The 26,288-nt window shown below is 39.1% G+C and overlaps 2 protein-coding genes across 2 annotated transcripts; both read left to right on the plus strand.

The window, feature by feature from the left end:
• The first annotated feature begins 2,145 nt into the window (after positions 1 to 2,145).
• Positions 2,146 to 4,020, plus strand: LOC131659975 (uncharacterized). The gene is made up of 2 exons (XM_058929082.1): positions 2,146 to 3,196; positions 3,995 to 4,020. The coding sequence occupies exons 1-2, from the start codon at positions 2,146 to 2,148 to the stop codon at positions 4,018 to 4,020; spliced, it is 1,077 nt and encodes a 358-aa protein (XP_058785065.1).
• A 4,531-nt stretch (positions 4,021 to 8,551) lies between these two features.
• On the plus strand, positions 8,552 to 10,450 carry LOC131659980 (uncharacterized). The gene has a single exon (XM_058929088.1). It carries the CDS (start codon positions 8,552 to 8,554, stop codon positions 10,448 to 10,450), a length of 1,899 nt encoding a protein of 632 aa, XP_058785071.1.
• The last annotated feature ends 15,838 nt before the right edge of the window (positions 10,451 to 26,288 follow it).

The following is a 26,288-nucleotide window of genomic DNA, read 5'->3' on the forward strand; positions in this document are numbered from 1 at the left end:
TCTTTTCAAAACATCTTTCGAAAGATAAACAAACATTTTGTATACATCCACACAAGGATCATTACAAAATTCAATTTACAAAGGTATTTGAAACCACATATGAGCATTCTAAAGCAATTGAAAAGTAATCGAAAAACAAGTGAGCTAAGCAAACTTAAGAGCCCATGGATAACCATGGATACAAAGGGTGCTAACACCTTCCCTTTGTATAACCTACCCCCTTACCCAGAATTTCTTAAAGGTCTTTTTTCTGTTTCTTTTATAAACATTTCCTTAATTGGATAAAATAAAAGGTCGGTGGCGACTCTGTGAATTTTCAAAAAATGCGAAAGCATAAGCGATAAAAAAGAGTCAGTTCACGTATCTCTCCCGCTCAGAGGTATGGCCCGAGAAAAAATGGAGGTCCACAACGTCACACACTCAAGCCCATAAGAAGCGCAGTTTTTCTGTTTCCTCCATTTTCTTTGCCGAAAGACCAGGAACAGCTACGAAATTCAAGAATTGAGAGCTCTATATAAACCCTTCAAGAATTAGTGAAAGGGTTACACACAGTTTTAACCTACTGCCGTCAAATTCCTTTTCTTTGCAACTACTTCCAGCACGTTCAAGTCTTCTTCCCAAAACCATTTTTTTTCTGCAATAGATTTCCACACCGGAAATACTATTGCAATTCAATTTCTTTTCTAGCTTCAGATTTAGTTTCAATTCTCAGCATTAGATTTAATTTTAGAATTTAATTCAAGTACCGAATTCAAGAACCAGTGCTGCAAGATACAATTTTCCAGTCTGCAATTTAATTCAGGTTTATTTATTAGCATTTATTATTATTCACGGTTTATGTTAATTTATCAAATTATGTCCGGATCATTTTATATCTATTACATCTATCCTATTTCGTTTATTAAAACAATGTACGGCTAATTTATTTTTATCGGTATGTAAGGTCACATAACTGAGGGAATCAAGTAACACTGTCGATGTAGTTTATTAATTGAATTTATTTGTCTGGCTGATATTTCTAAATGCGTAATTAAACTGTTTTGTAACGAGAGTTAAAAACAAATAGAAGTTAGGATCAATAAAAACGAGAGTTTGAGATTTTGACTGGACCCTAGAAATTAGGCATTAACCTTAAATACAGCGAGAGCGCTTTAAGGGTAATTAGTTTTCTTTGGTTTTCAAAAATCACTTTGAACTTTAATTGATACAGCGAGAGCGCTCACTTAGGTTTAATAGTGAAATCATAATCAATAAACACGAGAGTGTGAGAGGGGGATTTTTAAACTAATGATTTCTACAGAAAAGTGATTTTAAATTACGATCCGCATCGATGGCTTACTAGATCCCCGAAATCCGACCATTGCATACCGATATTATTATTCTAGATTTAATTTAATTATATTTAACAATATTTCTTCTCAAACCATATTTCTTCTCAAACACCGTACCGATCGATAATCAATTGACCACTAGCCTTAGATTTACGTAGTAGCATTAACTACATTAGGTCGATTCTTAGTCCCAGTGGGTTCGATATCTTTTAAAACTACGCGATAGACTGTGCACTTGCAGTCATAATCATAGACATACCCCATTGTCGCAATCAAGTTTTTGGCGCCGTTGCCGGGGACTAATTTGGTCGATAATCGTAATTAACTGTTACATTCTAGAGACTAAGGCAACAATTTTTCTAATTCCCTTTGTGCATGCCAAGTACTCGCTCTCGAAGTGAAGACTTAGTGCTGCCAATTCTCGAACAGGAGCGTTCTATCACCGTATCACGTCGATTACGACGTACTCGCACTCTTGTTCCTACTCCTACTTCTGAACCAGTCGAATAATCAACCATGGGAGAACAACCGCGTCCTCTCAAATCTTATGCTATTCCTTCGCAAGCTGAACCTCACAATAGCATTGTTGCTCCTGCTATTGAGGCGAACAATTTCGAGCTAAAACCATCATTATTGTCAGCTGTACAACAAAACCAATTTTCTGGAAATGCGACGGAAGATCCTAATCTTCATTTGTCAGTGTTCTTGCAATACGCCTTTTTGTCTAAACCCATTGATCTGGGCTCTTAGCATGGCGGTCTTGCTAGGTGGAAAATAAAGCGCCAGGAAGACTTTCTTAAGTTCATTCCAGGTCATGACAGAATTGGCGGGTAAAGACTGGAGCCAAGCTCTAGCTCTATCCCTCAGTGAAAAAGAAAAAAGGCGTAGTCGTATAGCTTCCGAACTGACGCGATTTGCTTTATTCGAAGCGTGGGAAAGATACAAAGACATGCTTAGACTTTGTCCGCATCACGGTTTAGAACAATGGTTAATCATCCATACCTTCTACAATGGCCTCCTCTACAATACGAGACTTACAATTGACGCCTCCGCAGGTGGCGCACTGATGGATAAAGAATATGCTGATGCTTACACACTTATCGAAAACATGGCTCAAAACCATTATCAATGGGGAAGCGAGAGAGCTCAATCAGAGAAAACTTCTGGAGAGAAATCTTCAACGAAGAATGGGATGTACGAGATAAGTAGCCTCGACTGCGTTAATGCCAAAGTCGATGCCCTAACTCGGATGATTGAAAACCTCACTATAGTACCTGTAGCCGCCGTGGCTGCTGTTTCCCCCAATTGCGAAATATGCGGAATGACTGGACATGCTGCTTCTGATTGCCATCTTTTGGCAGAAGTTTCCCCCGAACCAGTAAACTATGCTCAAGGAAACCCCTACTCAAACACGTATAACCCAGGATGGAAGAATCACCCTAATTTCTCGTACAAGAACAATAATGCTTTGTACGCACCTGGTCAAGCACCCAGTGTACCACCTGGATACGAAAAGGCACCATTCGCTGCTCCTAATGTCCCTAGGAAGTCTAACTTAGAAATAATGATGGAAAATTTCATAGCCACTCAAACCCAGACTAATAAGGATTTCATAAACCAGAACGTGCACACTAATGAGCAAATCAAACAGTTAGCGACCAAAGTAGACGCGTTGGCCACTCACAACAAGATGCTTGAGACACAAATCTCTCAAGTGGCACAACAACAAGCACCTACTGCTGCACCTGCTGGGACGTTTCCAGGACAGCCACAACCAAACCCAAAAGGACATGCTCATGCTATTATTCTGCGAAGTTGTAGAGAGATGGATGAACCGACCGACCCCGGCAACGGCGAACAATGGGGTATGTCTATGAATATGACTGCAAGTGCACAATCTATCGCGTAGTTTTAAAAGATATCGAACCCACAGGGACTAAGAATCGACCTAATGTAGTTAATCGCTACTACGTAAATCTAAGGCTAATTATTCGATTGATTATCAATCGGTACGGGAATGAAAAAGAAATATGATTCAATTAAATTAGGATAATAATATCGGTATGCAATGGTCGGACTTCAGGGATCTAGTAAGCCATCGATGCGGATCGTAATTCAAAATCACTTTTCTGTAGAAATCATTAGTTTAAAAATCCTCCTCTCACACTCTCGTGTTTATTGATTATGATTTCACTATTAAATCTAAGTGAGCGTTCTCGCTGTATCAATTAAAGTTCAAAGTGATTTTTGAAAACCAATGAAAACTAATTACCCTTAAAGCGCTCTCGCTGTATTTAAGGTTAATGCCTAATTTCTAAGGTCCAGTTAAAATCTCAAACTCTCGTTTCTATTGATCCTAACTTCTATTGTTTTTAACTCTCGTTACAAAACAGTTTAATTAAGCGTTTAGAAATATCAGCCAGACAAATAAATTTTATTAATAAACTACATCGACTGATTACTCGATTCCCTCGGTTATGTGACCTTACATACCGATAAAAGGTATTTAGCCAGACATGGTTTTAGTAGACAAATCAGAGCATTTATAACATATATTAAATAACTCGGACATAATTTGATAAATTAACATAAACAAACTATAGTAATTAAATGCAAATAAATAACCTGAATTAAATTGCAGACTGGAAAATTGTATCTTGCAGTACCGAATCTTGAATCCGGGACTTGAATTAAATTCTAAAATTAAATCTAATACTGAAAAGTGAAACTAAATCTGAAGCTAGAAAAGAAAACTCAATCGCAATAGTATTTCCGGTGTGGAAATCTATTGCAAGAAGTGGGTAGGAAACAAGAACAGAGCTGGAAAATGCAGAAGAAATCTTGACGACAATAGGGTAAAAGTACGTCACCCTTTCAATAATTCTTGAAGGGTTTATATAGAGCTCTCAATTCTTGGATTTCTAACTTGTCTCGTAGCAGTTGCTGTTCTTTCGGCAGAGAAAATGGAGGAGAGAAAGTAGTGTAACATCTCTTCTGGGCTTGAGTGTGAGACTTACATCACACACATATATTAAGGGGGTGACGAACGGATGGGGAGGGGCTACGCCGACCAGCAGGTGGCCTATGCGCCATCCGTCGTGGCCTGCTTGCAGTCTGGGCCTTTGGCTTCTTCCTTTGTTGCTTTTCGCACCTCCTTTCTTTCTTGCATCTTTTTATCTTTTTAACTTCAATTTTTAATACTTTTTCTTTCTTTTCTCACATGAGCCAATAATTATTCAATTACCTGAAACACAACGAAATACAGGCATAACACAAAATAAAATAATAAAATCGAAATAAAATAAAATAATAATGCATGTAAATTAATCTAAATATACGATACGTTTTCGCGTTATCACTATAGCGGGGAAAATCTGATATCAAAGCCATAGGATTAACTTGACTCATTATTTAAGTGAAAGTCGCTACCGCGCTTTCTTGTTTCCAAAGGAAATGGGAAAAGAGCGAAATAAACACGAAGATGTTTTTTTTTTTAAAATAAAAACAACAAAAAGAGAGGTTCTAGGTACGGGTGTTGGTTATACAAGGGGAATGTGTTAGCACCCCTCATAACTGTGGTACTCCACATGAACCTTTTTTGAAAATATGTGTAAAAAGAGAATTGTATGCAAAAGAAAGAGCCTTGTTTGATTTTAAAATTATGCTCGGCAAGACATTACATCTTGTGCCTACATACCTCCTCAATGCAATGGAGAAGTCAGAACAAATGTAGTTCCACTTAAAAGGAAAAGATTTGAAAAAAAACTGGATAGACGCTTTATCGTCGTAATAGAGAATACTTAGAAAATTTGAACATGAGAACAAATGGACCCTTTGCATCACAAATGAAAGAAGGGCTCCAACTTGGATAAAATCAACAAGTATGCCAATAACTCTTTCAAGTGGGAAAGGTTCCATCATATCAATCAATATCAAGACTTTGGGGATTTATATCTCACCACAACAATTAATGATGTCTAAACTTTGAAAGAAAAGCCACTAAGGGCGAAAGATATTTTTAAAGAAAAGGTTTTTAAAAGAGTTTGCAAACATAAGAAGGTTTTTGAAAAGGGAGAACATTTTGAAAATTAAAGAAGGGGGGAGGAGATGATGAGACAATCCTAATGCACAAATTAAAAGCTAAGGAAAAGAGCGATCTAACCAAACAAGCCAACACTTGACATTAAGGGTCAATGTAGATTTCCCATCCTTTTGACTACCATAACCAAGCAAACAAAATACCAACTAGGGATCCAAATGAACTTGATATCTTTATGTACAACCTTGCACAAAGCCTTGGAATTTACACCATGAGAACTTGAGACAACAATTGGGCAGAATAACAATTGTGTTCAGATGAATTCCTTATTACAATGCCTTGGAATTAACCATCAAGGACTTTCAAAGAATAATTTGCACACACTAAGAGAAATAACCCAATGCCTTGGAGTAAACTCCAAGGACTTCCAGATAAGAAAGCACAATACAATCAAAGTATCAAGAACTTAGATGAAATTCCAAAGTGCTAGGGTCAGGATCCTAATTCTAAGTCCATAGGTCCATCCTCCAAGCTTAGGGTAAGGTAACCAAAGTCCAAGTCCACATTAAGTCTTTTATAATTCAAGTTGATTATTAGTGTTTTAAGCACAAAAGTAAAGTATGGTCCAAGTAGACAAAGGATAAATTGCATAAGCATAAACATATGTCCGAAAGGACAAAGGAAAAATTTCACAAACATAAACATATGTCCAAGTGGACAAAGGAAAAATTGCATAAACATAAACATGATGAATGCAAAATCGTAAATCATAATACATAAAAAATAAATGGCAACGTAATAAAGAGCATAAAGTAAAGTTAGTTGTTAATTTTCAATTTTTAGTAATTGGTGATCAATGGTGAGTGATTAATGAACTTCGGTTCAAAGTTATTGAAAACTCATCAGAAGATTGATAGAATCAAAACATCTACACAATAAGTTTACAAAAGGCTTGAGTCATTTGTCATAGAATATCTGCCATTTGATCTTTTTCTTTAAGGGATAAAATGTAGCGCTATGTTAAGCAATCACCAGGTAACTTATATAGAAGTCACCCTACAACGAGAACGGTCAATAACAATGTATGTGTTTAAGAACAAGTTAGAGAAATGATATAGAAGACCATCCTCCTAAAACTTGCAACACATGTAAAATGAAAAGAATGGGATTTAGATGAAGAAAGAGGGATATAACCAGATGGATTTCTTTTGATTTTTAGGGAGCATCATCTTGATGATTCATCATAGGATTGATAGAATCAAAACTTCTACACAATAAAGTCAAACAAGACTTACACCCACTAATTAAGAAGAAAGAGAGATGGAGGGAGAGAAGCATCATAACAAAAACCAACAAAGACTTAGACTATCATTAATATCATTCATCTAATATTATGACCTATCAATATCCTAGATCCAATGATATTAATGAAGTTAAGTCAAAATATCCTCAAATATTCACAAAGTCAGAACCAATCACAAGGAATCAAATTATTATTTAAAATACACATGAAAAAAGATTAAAAAAAGGTTTAAAATAAGAAAATAGTGATGAAAATACTTAAGGAATATCATAACACCAAATAAATTCAAACCAAAGATCACCATAGGTTAGGGACCATCATAGGATCATTTCCATTTTTTTTAGAATTTATAGCACTCAAAAACAATTTTAAAATAATAAATACTCAATGAAAATGAGAGAAAATATTAAAAATATCAAATGATAAAATAAAAATAGGGAAAAATAGTCATAAAACCAGAAATGATTTAAAGTATTTTTGGTTTCTTTTTTTTTCATAATTTTTGGAATAAAAATAAAGGATATATGATTTTTTGAAGTTAAATGAAAAAAAAGAAAATAAAATGAAAAAAAAGAAACAAAGCAGAAAACATATAGCGCGTTGGATCAGGATTCATTAATTGACCTGGAAGATCTTGAAGAATAGAAAAACACTTAGAAAGGGGGGGTTTGAATAAGTGTGACTTCAAAAACTCGAAGATAATAACAATGAACACAATTATTTTTATTCTGGTTCGTTGTTAACGAAACTACTCCAGTCCACCCCCTTAGAGTGATTTACCTCAATTGAGGATTTAATCCACTAATCCAACTGATTACAATGGTTGTCCACTAAGAAAACTTCTAAGTCTTCTAGAGTATACAAATCACAACTTGATCACTCTAGGAAATCCTCACTTAGAAACCTTCTAAGTCTTGTAGAGTCTACAGATCACAACTTGATCACTCTAGGAACCTTTTACAAACAATGTAAAATAATGTTTACAAGAGTAAGATTGCTTCTAATAAAGCTATAATCACAACAGTGATATTTCTCTTAAGTTCTAAGCTTAACACTCACTAAATATTACAAGAGTTTGTGAGGTTGAAGATGAAGTTCGTGAGATTTGATTTTGACAGCGTTTCAGTATTTTGCACAAGTGTTCTCTTTTGCTTCTGATCAGAACTTCTATTTATAGGCGCTGAGAGAGGAGATGACCGTTGGGAGCATTAAATTTACGTAGTAGCATTAACTACATTAGGTCGATTCTTAGTCCCTGTGGGTTCGATATCTTTTAAAACTACGCGATAGACTGTGCACTTGCAGTCATAATCATAGACATACCCCATTGTCGCAATCAAGTTTTTGGCGCCGTTGCCGGGGACTAATTTGGTCGATAATCGTAATTAACTGTTACATTGTAGAGACTAAGGCAACAATTTTTCTAATTCCCTTTATGCATGCCAAGTACTCGCTCTCGAAGTGAAGACTTAGTGCTGCCATTTCCCAAACCGGAGCGTTCTATCACCGTATCACGTCGATTACAACGTACTCGCACTCTTGTTCCTACTCCTACTTCTGAACCAGTCGAATAATCAACCATGGGAGAACAACCGCGTCCTCTTAAATCTTATGCTATTCCTTCGCAAGCTGAACCTCACAATAGCATTGCTGCTCCTGCTATTGAGGCGAACAATTTCGAGCTAAAACCATCATTGTTGTCAGCTGTACAACAAAACCAATTTTCTGGAAATGCGACGGAAGATCCTAATCTTCATTTGTCAGTGTTCTTGCAATACGCCTTTTTGTCTAAACCCATTGATCTGGGCTCTTAGCATGGCGGTCTTGCTAGGTGGAAAATAAAGCGCCAGGAAGACTTTCTTAAGTTCATTCCAGGTCATGACAGAATTGGCGGGTAAAGACTGGAGCCAAGCTCTAGCTCTATCCCTCAGTGAGAAAGGAAAAAGGCGCAGTCGTATAGCTTCCGAACTGACGCCATTTGCTTTATTCGAAGCGTGGGAAAGATACAAAGACATGCTTAGACTTTGTCCGCATCACGGTTTAGAACAATGGTTAATCATCCATACCTTCTACAATGGTCTCCTCTACAATACGAGACTTACAATTGACGCCGCCGTAGGTGGCGCACTGATGGATAAAGAATATGCTGATGCTTACACACTTATCGAAAGCATGGCTCAAAACCATTATCAATGGGGAAGCGAGAGAGCTCAATCAGAGAAAACTTATGGAGAGAAATCTTCAACGAAGAATGGGATGTACGAGATAAGTAGCCTCGACTGCGTTAACGCCAAAGTCGATGCCCTAACTCGGATGATTGAAAACCTCACTATAGTACCTGTAGCCGACGTGGCTGTTGTTTCCCCCAATTTCAAAGTATGTGGAATGACTGGACATGCTGCTTCTGATTGCCATCTTTTGGCAGGAGTTTCCCCTGAACCAGTAAACTATGCTCAAGGAAACCCCTACTCAAACACGTATAACCCAGGATGGAAGAATCACCCTAATTTCTCGTACAAGAACAATAATGCTTTGTACGCACCTGGTCAAGCACCCAGTGTACCACCTGGATACCAAAAGGCACCATTCGCTGCTCCTAATGTCCCTAGGAAGTCTAACTTAGAAATAATGATGGAAAATTTCATAGCCACTCAAACCCAGACTAATAAGGATTTCATAATCCAGAACGTGCACACTAATGAGCAAATCAAACAGTTAGCGACCAAAGTAGACGCGTTGGCCACTCACAACAAGATGCTTGAGACACAAATCTCTCAAGTGGCACAACAACAAGCACCTACTGCCGCACCTGCTGGGACGTTTCCAGGACAGCCACAACCAAACCCAAAAGGACATGCTCATGCTATTATTCTGCGAAGTTGTAGAGAGATGGATGAACCGACCGACCCTAGGCTTAAAAACCCTGCTATGTTCCAAAGCCCTAGGAAGACAACTGAGGAGGAAAGTAGACCCAAGGATAAACCGAATGATCCAAAAGAGCAAAAGGACAAGGAAGGCGAGATAGAGGAGAAAGAAGCGCCATACATACCTCCACCACCTTATAAACCACCTATCCCGTACCCTCAAAGACTCAAGAAATCTAAAAACATAGGGCAATTTAAGAAATTTGTCGAACTTCTTAAACAATTGAACATTACAATTCCGTTTACAGAAGCCATTACCCAAATGCCCTTGTATGCTAAGTTCCTAAAAGAAATCTTATCGAATAAAAAGAAATTAAAAGACAATGAGACCGTAACACTCACTGCTGAATGTAGTGCCATAATTCAAAATAAAATGCCACCTAAGCTGAAAGACCCAGGAAGTTTCTCCATACCCTGCAATATAGGAAAAATTGTCATAGACAAAGCTTTATGCGACTTAGGAGCTAGTATTAGCCTAATGCCTTTGTCCATTTGCGAGAAACTAAACATGGGAGATCTAAGACCAACCAAGATGTCAGTACAACTTGCAAACCGATCTGTCAAGTATCTTGTAGGTGTGCTTGAGAATGTACCCGTCCGCATCAGACAATTCTACATTCCTACGGATTTCATAATTATGGACATAAAAGAAGACGACAATACTCCTATAATCTTAGGAAGACCTTTTCTAGCTACCGCTGGAGCTATTATAGACATTAAGAAAGGCAAGTTGACATTCGAAGTAGGTGAGGAGAAGGTCGAGTTTATTCTAACACAATTCCTTCAAGCCCTAGCTATAGAAGATACATGTTATCTAGTGGATGTTATTGATGAATGTATAAGAGAGATATGATTACCGGAGGAATCCTACTCTGAAGTTATAAGGATTCCGATGCCCCTGATTTTCGAAGATGACAATTGGCGTCCGGTATATCGAGACGATAGTTTAAGCGAATGCTTAGCCTTAACACCCAACCCTATGCCTTGCCCAAAGAAACCAACCTTGGACCTTAAACCATTGCCCAAGACTCTTAGGTATGAATATCTAGACAATGAGCTCAAAAGACCAGTAATAGTCAACATAGATCTAGGAGCCACAGAGACGGAGAAACTATTACAAGTTTTAAGAAAGTATCCATCTGCGTTAGGATATAACATTGCTGATCTGAAAGGAATAAGTCCTTCCATATGTATGCATCGCATCATGTTGGAAGAAGATTGCAAAACCTCTATGAAGTATCAAAGAAGGGTCCTGAGCACAGTAGTTAAAGATGAAGTTACCAAACTTCTGAATGCTGGAATCATATATTCAATCTCTGATAGTCAGTGGGTAAGTCCGGTCCATTGTGTGCCAAAGAAGGGAGGCATAACAGTTACCATAAACAAGTCTGGCGAATCTATAGCCGAGAGAAAGGTAACTTGAGCAAGGATGTGTATAGACTATCGTAAGTTAAACAAAGCCACGAGGAAAGACCATTTCCCTCTTCCCTTTATTGACCAGATGCTCGAACGCTTAGCAAAACATTCCTATTACTGTTACCTGGATGGTTACTCAGGATTCTTTCAAATTTCGATTCACCCTGTGTTTACGGTGATTTCCGGTAAACAACCGCTAGTCTTCCAAACTATAATAAATATGATTTGGTTACTCGCAGGATCGAATAGATTGATCCTAGGACATAGTCAAAAAGGTTGTTATTCATGATAGTTCGAATTATGTCTATGGTTGGTGTGTCTCGAAATAAGAAATACTTAATCAAGGAAATAAAGATTAGCAATCACCTTGTTATACACGTAAATATAACATCAGCGAAAGGTAAGTTAAAGATAAAACATAAGAAAAAACTGTAAAAGTGCAAGAATCTTAAAGTGCAGAAAAGTTAAATGCTTCGAAAATTAGATGACATGAAAGTAAAGAGTGCAGGAATATAAATGACATAAAGTAAATGGAATGCAGTAATATTGAAAGATACTTGAATAAAGAAAAATACACATGTATTTAAAATGGTGTTGGTGTCATACATACATTTCTCAGCAAACTCTTTCTCTTAACACTTGATACTTGAGTAATATGTGAGTGATTTGTACAAAATGAACACACGGAATCCTAATACTAAGACCCTTATTTATACTAAATTTGACCCTAACGGTCCTACACTAATCTGATGTCACGTTATTCTTCGAGAATCCCTAGGATGCCATCTGTCTTTGTGCCGTTATATAAACTACTTCGAAATTCAAATCCTCCCGCCTGAATCCTCTTTCGACGCGTGGCAACGTAATCAGAATCGAGAATGCCACGAAAACACGCTAAGCTTCAGTACTTCGCATATTTCGCAAAAAACGTCTAAGTCCCAAAGACCATTCTTTTCGAATTTAGCTTCGGCGCTCACTATCTTTGTTCCAACTTAAACATCATTCTCGAAGCATGGCCATCAGTAGCCATTTTTATCTTCAAAGATGATCATCAGTAACCATCTTCCTTTGAATTCCAAATCTTCGAAAGACATTCTTCTCAAACGAAATCTTCAGCTAACAAATTGCCCCCAATAAATGCTTGTTTCGAAAAACAAGAGAAATAGGCGTTTCTTGTTATAATAAGATTTCGTTTTAGAGTTCCGAGACTATTGACTGACGTCATAATCATTTATGACTCTGTTTCCAAAACGTCTTGTCATTTTGAAAGATGTCTACTCATAACTTACATTCCCACGTTCTGGTCTTACTTCATGATCATTACTCCTATATACTAGGAGTAAAGCTAATAACTATTCAACCTCCGTTGGATTAAATCAACGCCTGCCGCGTGTCTCTTGGCTTTTACCCAAAAGATTTGAAAGGGTTTCCGTTAAACCTTTAAATACTTGAACTCCTACCCTCATATAACTTTCACCTCTATTTCCTCATTCTTTCCAAAAAAAAACGTCTCTGGTTACATTCAAACCCATTTCCCAAATCAAACTTACTCATGGCGTCTTCTTCAAACGTTCTTCAACCCGCTTTGAAACTTCAGAAATCTACACAGATGGGGGATCAAGAGTACATACCAAACCCAAATACTGCAGAAGTGCGTGCCATTTATGCTTCTCAGGTAATCATTCCCTTTGAACTTTCTGGAAAAACTCATGCCTTCATGGGTCCTTTACCAGGAGAAACTAACTCCTCTTTGAATAAATTCTTTCCTGCTTATTATAAAACTAGGCCTCTAGTTAGCAAGAATAGGATAGATGAAGATGGTCATCCAATCTTAGCAGATCCTGACCGTGCAAAGGAAACTTCGACTGCGACCCTTTCAACCTTAGAGAAAATTAGGTTAAACTATGTAACCAATTTTGTGAAAGTCTTTAGGTCTATTCCTTTAGCAAAAGATCATGAATTGTACTATGCCTGGCTAGCAAGGGTAGAAAAACAAAAGGCATCTTTCTGGGAACAATTAGGGATTTATGACCTAATTAAATTATCTAAAACAGGTCTAGAATATAACCAAACCATGTTAGTAGCGTCAGTCCACTTCTGGGATGCTTCCCATAATAATTTCCATCTTCCGTGTGGAATGGTCACTCCCACCCTTTTTGACATAGCCGCTATCACAGGGCTTCGACCAACCGGAGAAACCTTTGACCCCAATGTCATGGATATTGATACCATCAACTTTAATGAAGCGACAATTACTTATACTGCTTTTATCCAAAAATACCATGACGAAGCAAATGCAGTAGTTTCGGACGAAGAACATATTGCTTTTCTAGCGCTATGGCTTTCGAGGTGCGCTTTCTGTTCTAGGTCTATACAGGTAGCAAAGAGGTACCTTTGTATGGCTAATCAGCTACATGCTGGCAAAAGATTAAACCTAAGCTTGTTAATTTTAGGATTCCTCTATGAAAACCTTGGTGAGGCAACAGACCTCGTTAAGAGTTATAAATCAGGATCTCTGCTCTTTGCTGGTCCTTTCTGGTTTCTGCAACTGTGGCTCAATGCTACTTTCGAAGCTCACCTCCCATTTTGAGGTATTGTCAACGAAGAAGATCCAAACATAAAAAATCGAACTGTAGAAGGAACACGGTTGGCTCTGCTCACTTCAAAAGAAGAAACCGGGAAGCTTCGTGAACATGTTTTAGCATATACAATGATGTTCGCCCAACATTATCAATTCAGCCCTTCGATGGCTCTATTCGTAAACAGGACAGTGGGTCCTGAATGGTTCACTCGAAAGTTTCCAGCAATGTCTCAAGATCAAGAGGTTGAACCCATGACCATTTGGGAAGCTTTTCTCACTCCAAGGCTATTCTATCACCGACTTCAACCCTCCAAGGGCCAATGTGTTCTCCTTGGCTACCAACCAAACCTTGTATCAAGACAGTTTGGATTAGTCCAGATGAAACCCAAATGCTTGTATGACAAGAGGAACCACATGTGTCTATACACTTTACATCTAACTGAAGAAGAGTGCGAGTCCAAAATTGCCAGATACGCTGGTGTTACCAATTTTTCTCCTATTTCTTTTGAACCTGCCCTTTATTCTACTCCAGATTTCCATCAATGGTGGACAGATTACTACACCACACAAATCTTTGATGCTGAGAGCCTTACTTGAGAACTAACCGCAGCTTTTGCTGATGTGCAGGAAAACTTTCACAAAGGTACTTCGACCCATATTAAAGAAATCCAAGCCTTTCAAAAATTCTTTGAGACTATCTACAGGCCTGATGATCTTAGTCGGACCGTTCGTGAAGCTGCAGTCATTTTACGCGAAAAGTTTTCTGCTAAACTGGATAAGTTGAAACTGCCCTCGTCTGTTCGACCAGAACTGCGTTATGAAGTGGCTTTCAAACTTAATCCTCCAAAATTCCCTCCACTACCAAGTGCTGATTTTGGTGTAGCTTTAAGCCCTCCTTTCCCAGACTGGTTCGTGTGTGGGAACGCTTTTAAAATTCTTCAGGAAAGCACTAAAAAACACGCTGAATGAGTGGTCCCGACTAAGCATACCCTGGATACTTTCAAAGGACATCTTCATATAGATCTTGAACATGTTCGTGTCTTGACTCCAATACCTGAAGGTTTGGGTTTAGACAACTTTCGACTAACTTTTCTTTTTTCGCTGAAATACTGATTCCAGTTTCAACTACAGCCGTTGCTCGAAAGAGAAAGATCAAAGAAGCCGCTGTACAAAAGGATTCTGGAGTTTTGATGAGCAACAAGACAAGTGGGAGTGATTCTACCACGACCGGCAAGAAACCCACGGTACATACGCATTTTATATTCCAACTTGTATATTCTGTGGATAGTACTTACTTTGCTCAATTTATATTCTTCAGACTTCGAAACCTCCGGTACATTCGAAGCGAAAAGCTTCTCAAATAGTTGTTTCAGACGATGAAGACAAATCTCCTCCTCGCACCAGGCAAGGACACAAGAAAAGATAGAAGGTTGTCACTCCTTCAGGCAAAGAAAAGGGGTCTGGTTCTTTGAAGATTACTTCGCCAAGTGATAAAGTGTCTTCCGAAGAGTCACCCCTGAAAGCCGCTAGTAATGTCCTCGTTGTGGAAAACCATAACTCAAGTCCAGATAATATTCCAGCCAAGGTATTTGAATTTCATAACATAATCATTTCTGTAAATCTTAACGTAAACGATCAAGTTGACATTTTACCTTGTAACTGTAGGACGATGCTGGCACAGCTACTTCCAATCTTAAGGCTTTCGATCTCGCCATTGACTTTGATAATCTCCAAAGTAAGCGTATGTTCTTCTTTATGGCGAATAAATTTTTTCCAACCGTTCCAACATGATTAATTCTAATTTTTTGACGCAGATCTTTCTCAGTACCAATCTCACGTGCTCTCCCCAGTCCTCAAAGATACTCAGCCTCTTGCAACTATCATTCCTACTACGGCAGTTGAAGAAAGCCATTCAACTAATGATTCTCCTCCTACTCATACGAACGACAATATGGGAGAAGATCGTCAGGGTTCAGGTAGCGTCAATGCAGCTGAACAACCAATTGGTAGTGAAGATACTGTGTCTGAACAAAATGCTATGGAAGAAACTTCCAAATTGGCCAAAACCGATCTTCACGAAACTTCGACCTTTGGGACCGTAGTTACTTCTGGAACTACTTTGATGCCTGCCCCAGCAAAGCCTACCCCTTCAGAATTGGAGCAACTTAAGCAAACTGATCCTCTCAGCTTCCTCAGGGCCATGATGAATATTGATAATATTTCGTACTCTGAGCTCGAAAATTCTCCAGCTGTTCAGACAGAATCTGGTGACAAAGAGGATACTTCTGGTCTTCTTCATCAGATAAAGGAGAAGTTCTTCGAAACCAACCTTGTCGAAATTCTTAGTAAGGATCCTACCAAAGGTCATAGCTTGAACTAACTTTTGAAGAAGGTGGATCTACTTCTGGTTTCAAAAGAAGTCTCAGAGGTGATTGTATTGCTAAGCTCTCTAATCGAACAACTTCAGTCTAACATTCTTCGGAAGCAAAATGTTGACGAACAACTCATTGCGAAGATGGCTTCTCATAGTTCTTCATGGAAAGATGCTACTGACGCAACCAAAAAGGGTGACACCCTTAAGCTAAAGCGCTTGAAGAATCAAGAAGTGTATGACGAATGTGAAAATAATATCAAGTCCTGGAAACAGGAAATTAAAATGCTCGAAGAGAAGATAAAGGAGGCTGAGTCTCGTCAGGCAATAATTCAGCAAACCAATCAGCAGGAATTAACTGTAGTGCCAGAAATTGAAGAACTAAAGAGACAACGGGCATTGCTTGATCTTCGTATGTCTTCGTGGGAAACTCAGTATTCGAAGATAAAAGATAATCTTCCTAGGGATTTTAATTAGTTGCTTCGAACCTTGTACTCTCTTTTTGTGCTGCGCACTTATCTTTTCTTTGTTTTGTAGTCAGTTTCTCCAAGAATCTATATACGTGCAACTTTATCTGTCAATTTATCCACTTATTTCATTTTGCAATGGTCATGAGTAGCAATCTAGCAATTCTTCAAAGCTTGCCAAAATATATTTTTATTGCCACAGTAATCTTAATAAATGTAAGCACGTGACCTGACTATCCTTCGCAACCCTTTTAGCCTAGACTTGACGTTTCTACTCCCTTAGCCGTAACCATCATTAAGTGATGACGTCACTTTCTTCAAAATGTCTCTTTGAGACGTGCGTGCACCAGTTATTCATGATTACAACTCAACTTCCAAGGGCGGGAAACGGCGGAAGCCATAAATTCTCTTTGGAATACCAAATGCAGTCTAATCAATCATTAAAAGTGAACCGTTCCTTTATTGCCCTAGGTCTATATAAAGGATTAGCATTATACTTCTTTCTTCACGCTTGCTTCAAAACTCTTGTCCAAAACTTCGCTTCTCTTCTTGCATTCTCTCAAACACAGTCAGAAAACCCTTTTCAAACCCTTTACAATAACATTAGGGCTTGCATAAAAAAGGAGTTCAAACTCTCTGAAGAAGAACTTGAGGAAAACTCCATAAGCATCAGTGCCCTTTTTTCTAACCAAGAACTTGATTTCTACTATGAAATCCTAGAGGGACCTGTTTATCCCAACATGTTAGCAGACTTTTGGATGTTTGCGTCTCTACGCATAGATCCGGAAGGCAGAACCACTATAGTCTCTGAGGTTCGAAGTGCCCACATTAGAATCACTCCCTCCACCATCTCTAACCTGATGAGATGCAATAACTCTGGTAAGACTTTTGATGACAATAGCTTCAACATGACTACTCATCTTCTGTTGAGGACTCTTATGGATAACGATCCTTTCAGCGCCAAGGTCATTAGGGTTTGGCATCAACTCCTCGTGGGCAACTTTCATCCACGAAACCATGATCAAAACAGCATCATGATGGAGAATTTGGAATTTATCCTCTGTGCCCTCCGTGGGAAGAAAATCAACTTCCCTTTAATGATTTTCAAAGGGCTTGTTGAAGCAGTTTCTATGGCTGCTCCTCGTCAAGGGGTCGTAACGTGTCTTCCATATGAAAGGCACTTATCTTACATATTCCTCAAAAAGGGAATAGTAAGGAGGATGCGTAACTCTGGATCCATGGACATGTTCGAGGCGGAAAGCTTGCCCATGTTGCCCCCAGAGGGTTTAGATCAAAGGATCAACTAGGAGGTGGTTTGTTTTAGGTTTTAATGTTTTGGATTTTGTGACCTTCAATGTTTTGGGAACCACCTTTTCTGTAATGAATGTACTCCTTTGATATTAATGGAAAATATTTTGAAGTTTCTTTATCTTCTTACTTTATTTTCCATACATGTTTGTTTGAACACAAATCCATTTTGGTGTTAGTTCAACCATTTTGGCTTACGTAGTATACCTCAATATCTACGTTTTTGCAATCTTTACTTCGTGCATGCTTGGTTTGTATCTCTTCAGATACTTCCCGTTTACTCTTAGGATCCTGCGATCTTCTGCTAACTCTTCTATCTCGTAAGCGTTATTCGAGAATACTTTCAAGATTCGAAAGGGTCCCTCCCAGTGTGGGGACCATTTACCAAGTGTTTGATTCTTTCGATCTATAGGTAAAATAACTTTCCAAACTAAGTCATTATTGATAAACGTTTTACCTTTCACCTTTTTGTTGTATGCTCTGGACACTCTTTCTCTTTGTCTTTTTATCATCTCTAGTGCTCGAAGTCTGTCTTCGTCCAAGTCTACTAATTCGTTCATCATCAACTCCCAATACATGTTAGGAGGAATTTCTGCCTGTCTTTGTATCCGTACTGACTGCAAATATATCCCAACTGGGAGTACTGCGTCATGTCCAAATGTCAGTTGGAAAGGCGTAGTGTTTGTAGCTTCTTTTGGAGATGTTCGACAAGCCCAAAGCGCTTGGTCCAAGGTTTTGTGCCAACTCTTAGGCTTTTTTCCTACATGTTTCTTTATGAGACCGATTATTATCTTATTCGCTGCTTCGACTTGTCCATTTTCCTGAGCATAGTAAGGTGTAGAAGTAAGCAACTTGAAACCCATTTCATTGGCGAAGTCTTGCATCTTTCGCCCAGTGAACACTGATCCTTGATCTGTGGTTATACTTTCTGGGATTCCAAATCTGTATATGATGTGTTTCTGAATAAACTCAATCACAGCCTCTTGGTCCACATTCGTCAGCGGTATCGCTTCGACCCATTTTGTGAAGTAGTTTATTCCTACTAGTATGTATCTGTGACCCTTAGAGGATTTAGGGTGAATTTCTCCAATCAGATCTAGTGCCCAGCCTCTGAAAGGCCATGGTTTTATTATTGAACTTAACTCATTTGCTGGAGCGTGTTGAATACCTGCATGCTCTTGGCATTCCTGACACCCTTTTGCGAATTCTATGCAGTCTTTTAACATAGAAGGCCAATACATTCCATATCGAAATAGAAGCCATTTCATTTTGTGCCCCGCTTGATGTGCACCACATGCTCCACTGTGTACATTTGAGAGAGCCAAATATGCTTCTGCTTCACCCAGACATTTCAACAAGACTCCTTCAGGAGTTTTCTTGAACAATTCGTTCCCCATCAGGAAATATGATAAAGCTCTATACTTCACCTTTCTATCCGTGTCTGTCGAAGGATCTTTTAGATAGTTCACAATTGGACTCCTCCAATCTGTGTCTGCTAAAGAGTATATATTTAATACTTCAAACTCTTTTTTGCTGGCAAAACCTAATTGTGAATTCTCCAGGTCACTTGGGGAAAGCTTGGTAGCGATTGCTTTTCCTCTTACTTCGATCAGTTCCTCTAATTTCTCTTTTGATACCCTGTATCCTTAGGCTAACTGTGCCAGATCGTTTGCTTCTTGATTCTTGGTCCTCGAGACGTGATTTAACTCCACATATTCAAATTTTTTAAGCAACCTATTTGCAATGACAAAGTACATGATCAAGTTTTCTTTGATGCATTTGTACTCCTTTGTTAGTTTCTTAATCACTAGTTCGGAGTCTCCTTTAATTTCGACTCTGGTTGCCCCCAATTCTAACAAAGCTTCAAGTCCAGCAATCAGTGCTTCATATTCAGCTTCGTTGTTGGAGCATAAGGGACCTTCAATCTTGTACTTGAGCTTTGTTGGAATTCCATCAGGAGAAATTATCAACATTCCAACACCAGTTCCCTCTCTATGAGTCGAACCATCGAAGTATAGCTTCCAAGGCTTCAAGTCTACATACTGTTGAGGGTTCTCAACCACTGCATGGTCAACAATGAAATCTGATACAATCTGACCTTTCATTGCCTTAAGAGGTTGAAATATCAGTGAGTATTCAGTAAGGGCTAAAGCCCATTTTCCAATTCGACTATGCAATAATGGTTTTGATAGCATATGTTTGATAACATCACAATAAGACGAAACATAAACTGGCTTTATATAATACTTAAGTTTGATACAAGAGAAATATAAACAAAGGCAGTGTTTTTCTATTGCGCAATACCTAGTCTATGCATCATTGAGTACTCTACTTAAATAATAAATGGCTCTTTCGATGCCATTTTCATCTTCTTGCGCTAACATACTGCCTATTGTATTACCTGAAGCCGAAATATACAGGCGCATGTGCTTCTTCCCATTTGGGGGAGACAAAATTGGTGGATGGATCAAGTATTGCTTGATTTTATCAAAAGCTTCTTGATGTTCAGCACGCCATTCGAACTTTCCTTGCTTAAGTCGAAGTAGAGGGGAGAAAGCTTGCGTGCGTCCACTCAAATTAGAGATAAACCTTCTCAAGAAGTTTATCTTCCCCAGTAAGGACTGCAGTTCTTTCTTTGTGGATGGAGGCTTAGTTTCCATGATAGCCTTCATTTTATTGTGGTTAATTTCTATTCCCTTCTTATGGACTACGAAGCCCAGGAAATCTCCAGCCTGCACAAAGAAAGCACATTTAAGGGGATTCATCTTTAAGCCATGTTTTCTCATTCTTTCGAATGATTGGCTTAGATGATCAAGATGATCGTAATCTGAAACAGATTTCACAACGATGTCATCTATGTATACTTGCATGAATGTTTCTATAAAATCATGGAATATAGAGTTCATTGCTCTTTGATAGGTTGCCCCAACATTATTTAAACCGAAAGGCATTACAACCCACTCATAGGTGCCTATTGCCCCTGGGCAACGAAAAGCTGTTTTAGACACATCTTCTTCTGCAATGAAGATCTAATTATACCCAGAGTATCCATCCAACATACTTAGGTATTCGAAGCCTGCGGCTGAATCTACTAGCATTTTTGCCATAGGCATGGGATATTCATCCTTAGGAGTTGCTGCATTCAGATCACAAAAATCTCTGCATACTCTTAATGAACCATTCTTTTTTATAACAGGTACAATATTGGCAATCAATTGAACGTACCTTGTAGTTTGGATGAACTTGCAACGTAGAAGCCTTTCAACCTCTGCTTTAATCTTTGAATGGATCTCTGGCGCGAACCTTCTAGGAGTCTGCTTTATGGGCTTCTTCCCTTCCTTTATTGGCAACTTTAGTTCGACCAGGTCTCTTCCTAAACCAGGCATCTCGTCATAATCCCAAGCGAAACAGTCTTTGTTTTCTTTTAACAACTTGATAACTCTTGATTTCAATGCTGGGTCTAATTTCGCACTGACGTATGTTATTCTCTTTCGATCCTCGTCTCCAATATTTACTTCTTCGAGTGGATCTTGGGCTAACATTTTTATGTTTGATGCCATTGGGTCCTTCTCGAATCCCAAGGGTTCTTCGTCGTAGATTGCGTCTAACCTTTGACTCGAGTCTTCTCCTGAGATATCTTCGACTCGAACTGGATCTTCAAGTGGTTGAGGGATACTATGTATCCCCGAATCTGTCGTTTCTTCCTTTCTTAGACCTGCATTAACCAACATGTTTGATAATTCGGCTTCGAGAGCCGTCTTTCTTTTATTCTCTGCTATATATGCCGAAATCTTTTCGAAGAATGATGACTCAGACATCATCAACATCGTCATCCCAGCCTGTTGGCCGTATTGTTGGATAATGCTTTATTGGTGCGGTATCTTCTGGGCCGTCCATTATTTCCCTATTCCACTGGAACCCATTTGGGTGCAAAGACAAGTAATACAATGCATTCTTGTTTGGGGTGTATATATCTTCCGCAGCATGGCAAGGTCCTATGTTTGCCAAGTTCCTATCGAAGTTAGTCTTATTAACTTGATTAACTTCAGCCATGTAATAACTCTGATCCCCCTCAATATTCTCCACTATGCCATCTTCTCTCCAAATGGTTAACCTTTGATGCATTGTTGAAGGCACAGCAGCAACTCCATGGATCCATTCCCTTACGAGCAAGAGGTTATAATTTGCTTTTGCTGCTATGACCATAAACATAGTTAGCCTCGTGACTGAACCCACCGTTAGATTTACTTGGACAACTCCCAAGGTTTGCCCTATTTTGCCTTCGTAGTTAGACAAAACCATGTTATGTGGCCTTATATCAGTATCAAACATACCAATTCTTTTCAGCATGTATTGGGGCATTAGGTTCATCGCTGCCCCTCCATCTACCAGGACTTTATTAATGCCAACGTTTTCAATCTTAGCCCTTATGTAGAGTGGTTTCAAATGGTTTCGCATACCTTCATCAGGCCTCTCGAAGAAAGTATTCTGCTCTTCAACTGCATCATTGTTCAGCACATAGTAACACACAGGTCTGTGTTTCGCCATCTCTTCGATGTCAGCCTCTTCACAATCTTCAACTTCAGTTTCTTGATTAAACTCACGAGGGAGTACAGACACAACATTGCAGTTGAGGTTTATAGATGATACCCCATCAGAGTCAAAATCATTTGTCATTCTATCATCTTCTTTCCAAGGGCTGGAATGCATATTTTCCTCTTCTTTCTCATTTTCAGAATCGAACAATTTGCATTCCACTGGAGGTTTGCTTGACCTTGCCCCCTGGGTTGGGACTTGGTTACTACTAGATTCTCCGATTTCCCTCGGTTTGTATTCTCTTTGAGCCTTCTTCATCCTCTGGTGTCTTCTCCATTGGGATCTGGACATAGGATTTTTGCCTTTGTAGTTCTCCAACCTTTACATCTCTCGATTTGAGGTTTGGAATTGTTTCATATACGCTGTTGCAGTCCTTCCCCCTTGGTCCCAACTTCGCCATTTGTTGGTCCTTGCACCAACTTGCATCCATCTGTCCCTAGGTACGTCCGCAGGGACCTTGAATGTGACTCTTCGAGCTCTAGGATGTGGGTTGTCAGGTCTCTTCGATGGATTCCATATATCGAAACCATACAGGTTAGGACGAAGTCCCTGAGTTTCTCTACCCATATAGAAATACACCCTTTCGAATGACCGTGCCTGTATTTCGTCATAGACTGCTCCACATCTGGGACATAGTGCAATTTCAGTGTTTTCCCTGTGGCATTTGACCAGGAAGCCCACCAAGCTTTCTTCCATCTTTGGGTATACCTTTAGCAAAGGATTTCCTCCTCTCGATGGTTGTTCCAATCTTTCTCGCAGGGCCCTTTCGAAGTTAGCCTGGACCCTTCGATTCAGCATGATCGAACACCTTGGACACATCCATTGTTTTCCGCCAGTCTTTTCATGGCAATTCCAGAGATAATCTTTCAGGGTTTCTCCTCTTGGCGGAATTTCAATATTTCCCTTTTGCCTTGTCAACCATTTTTCCAGTTCGTCAATTTCAGACAAAGGCCGTCTAACATTGACCATGTTAACAACTGCTGGAGGGGCTTCAGAAATCTTAATTTGTTGAAGTTTCACCCTGAGGTCTTCAGTGGCCTCACTGGTTTCTTCTTTCAAAACTTCAGTCGTCTCTACATTGGAGGATTCTTCAACATCAGTATTGAAGACTGTATTGTTATTTAGGCCTTCAGTAGCCTGCTTTCCAGTTGACATCATTTCTGGTTCAGCAACTTCGACTTCAGACACCTCTACCATGTTGACATCAAGTGGTTCACACAGGTTAAATGTTCAAGGGGTTTGTGTCGACCTTCATGTGGCTCTTGGCCTTATCAGCAAATTTCAAACGTCCATCTCTGATAGCATTCTGAATTAGATCCCTGAAAAGAAAACATTGTGAGGTTTTATGGCCTAAAAAACCATGATATTTACAAAAACCTCTCTTCTTCCGTTGTTCTAACGGAGGAATTTTAGAATTAGGAGGCACTATCATTTGGCCATCTTTCACTAGTAAATCAAATATTTTGTCATACCTAGTGACATCAAATGTATAAGTTTTCTTAGGAAATCTATCGCTCTTATCATTTTCTACTGGATTTTTTGCATTGGCAGGGGTAAGTAATTTGCAAGCATAAGGTGGTGCTTCTTTTAGTTCGGGTAGATCTACTTCGACCTCTTCTACACTATGAGTCTTCGAAAGATTCGCTGTCAACGTCTTCTGCTTCGACGTATGCTACCCTTTCTTTCTTGTAGACCTTGTTTGCCCTAGCCTTTTCTGCTTTTAAGCGTTCGACCTGTCGAACCCTATCTGCCAACTGGGCCATATCCCTTAGTTATTGAGTATCTAGTTTCTTTCTAATTGAATAATCTAAACCACCAGCAGCCATTTCGACTAGTTCATGGTCTGGGACAGTCGTGAAACATCTTGACTTTAACAAACGGAACCTGTTTAGATACTCATCTATAGGTTCTGTGAACTTCCTCTTGATGCTAGCCATTTCTTTCAGACTTATCTTGGTTTGACCCATGTAGAATTGTTCATGGAATAATCTTTCCAAGTTTTCCCAAGCATCTATCGAATTTGGGGGTAAGGTAGTGAACCAAACAAAAGCATTTTTTGTCAGCGAACTAGGGAAGTATTTAATCCTTAAATCCTCATTCCCTGCTAAATCTCCCGCTTCTGTCAGATACCTGGCAATATGTTCCACCGTTGATTCACTAGTGTCCCCTAAAAACTTTGTTAATTTAGGTACTTTGGTCCCTCTTGGTAATTCTGTTTGCATAATATAATCTGCTATGGGGGATGTATAATTTGGACGTCGAAGTCCAGTACTGAGGCCATTATTGGCCATAACTCTCTCTATCATGGCAGTTAGGTTATTCTCTGTAGCCATGTTTTCTCTCCCGACTCTCTGAACTACTTCGTCTGGGTGTTCGTTCCTACCTATTACCCTTAATCTGGGTCTTTCTACCTCAAACTCTTGCTGGACGGGAACAATTCTTTGATTTGAAGCCTCTAAATCTATTACCCGATTCCTTTCGACCATTGTTGTTCTTTGTGGAGGAATTACGCCAGCAGTGGTTGCACCAGGCGGAGGAACCGCATTTTGGATACATTCAAGAATGGGATCGCCTTCTCGATAAGAGGATTGGTTATTTCTCCGCTTGGGTTGTTGAACTCCCATGAATTCTGCCATTCGATTCATTTGGGAAGATATTTTTTGAAAAGTTTCCACATTCTCCCGATTAGTATTAGCAATATTGGTTGCTAATGGATTTAAGATTGACGCTAATTCTTTGGCCAGGATTCCTAACATATCGTGGTTACTTGATTCCATCTCTTGTCGGAATGCTGCTTGATTGCTTGTGGTAAAATTGGGTATTTGGGCAGAGAAGCCAGTGTTTTGTGTGCTTCGACCCACTGAACCAGCATTTGGCGAAAACGTTGCTGGGTTAGTTGTAGTGTATGTAGGTCTTGCTCCTCGTGTACCTGTCATGTATGGATATGGCATTCCATATTAACTGTTTGGTCTCCATTCGAACACGGATGATCCTGGGGTAAATAACTGATTTGCAGCATTTGTCGAGGCAAGTTGCATTTCGCTCGCACTTGAGGATGGAGGCGCGGTAGTCGACACTAAAACTGGAATAGTCCCTGTCGTTGCTGCATTATTTTCAGGTATAGCCTGGGAACTATCCATAGGCCTCGATCCAGTCGGACCCGGTATATCCTGCGCTCCTTGAGTAGAAGTCGAAACATGCGTAGAATTTGCCGCTCCTGTTCCTGACCCTTGTGGGGGATCTTGATCTCCCCCTGCACTGGTCGTAACGACCATTTTCTTGTTGTACCTTCGTTTGGGAATCGGTTGTGCACTGTTTGTTAATTTACCGTTCCTAAGGTTCATACAAGGTCTTGATATTTTCTAGACAAAAAAAAACAATCGATTAATAACAATCTGCTTGACACTGTCCCACTGGGCGTGCCAATTTGTTTACGGTGAGTTCTGGTAAACAACCGCTAGTCTTCCAAACTATAATAAATATGATTTGGTTACTCGCAGGATCAACTAGATTGATCCTAGGACATAGTCAAAAAGGTTGTTATTCATGATAGTTCGAATTATGTCTATGGTTGGTGTGTCTCGAAATAAGAAATACTTAATCAAGGAAATAAAGATTAGCAATCACCTTGTTATACACGTAAATATAACATCAGCGAAAGGTAAGTTAAAGATAAAACATAAGACAAAACGGTAAAAGTGCAAGAATCTTAAAGTGCAGAAAAGTTAAATGCTTCAAAAATTAGATGACATGAAAGTAAAGAGTGCAGGAATATAAATGACATAAAGTAAATGGAATGCAGTAATATCGAAAGATACTTAAATAAAGAAAAATACACATGTATTTAAAATGGTGTTGGTGTCATACGTACATTTCTCAGCAAACTCTTTCTCTTAACACTTGATACTTGAGTAATATGTGAGTGATTTGTACAAAATGAACACACGGAATC

This window comes from Vicia villosa, linkage group LG1 (assembly GCF_029867415.1).
Source record: "Vicia villosa cultivar HV-30 ecotype Madison, WI linkage group LG1, Vvil1.0, whole genome shotgun sequence".
Taxonomy (NCBI): domain Eukaryota; kingdom Viridiplantae; phylum Streptophyta; class Magnoliopsida; order Fabales; family Fabaceae; genus Vicia; species Vicia villosa.

What these genes read in the sequence shown, in the direction of transcription:
- LOC131659980 (XM_058929088.1), top strand. Translation starts at nt 8,552, where the DNA reads ATGACAGAATTGGCGGGTAAAGACTGGAGCCAAGCTCTAGCTCTATCC.
- LOC131659975 (XM_058929082.1), top strand. Translation starts at nt 2,146, where the DNA reads ATGACAGAATTGGCGGGTAAAGACTGGAGCCAAGCTCTAGCTCTATCC. An exon ending in CGGCAACGGCGAACAATGGG is followed by an intron (nt 3,197 to 3,994) that starts GTATGTCTATGA and finishes TGTATCTTGCAG; the next exon opens with TACCGAATCTTGAATCCGGG.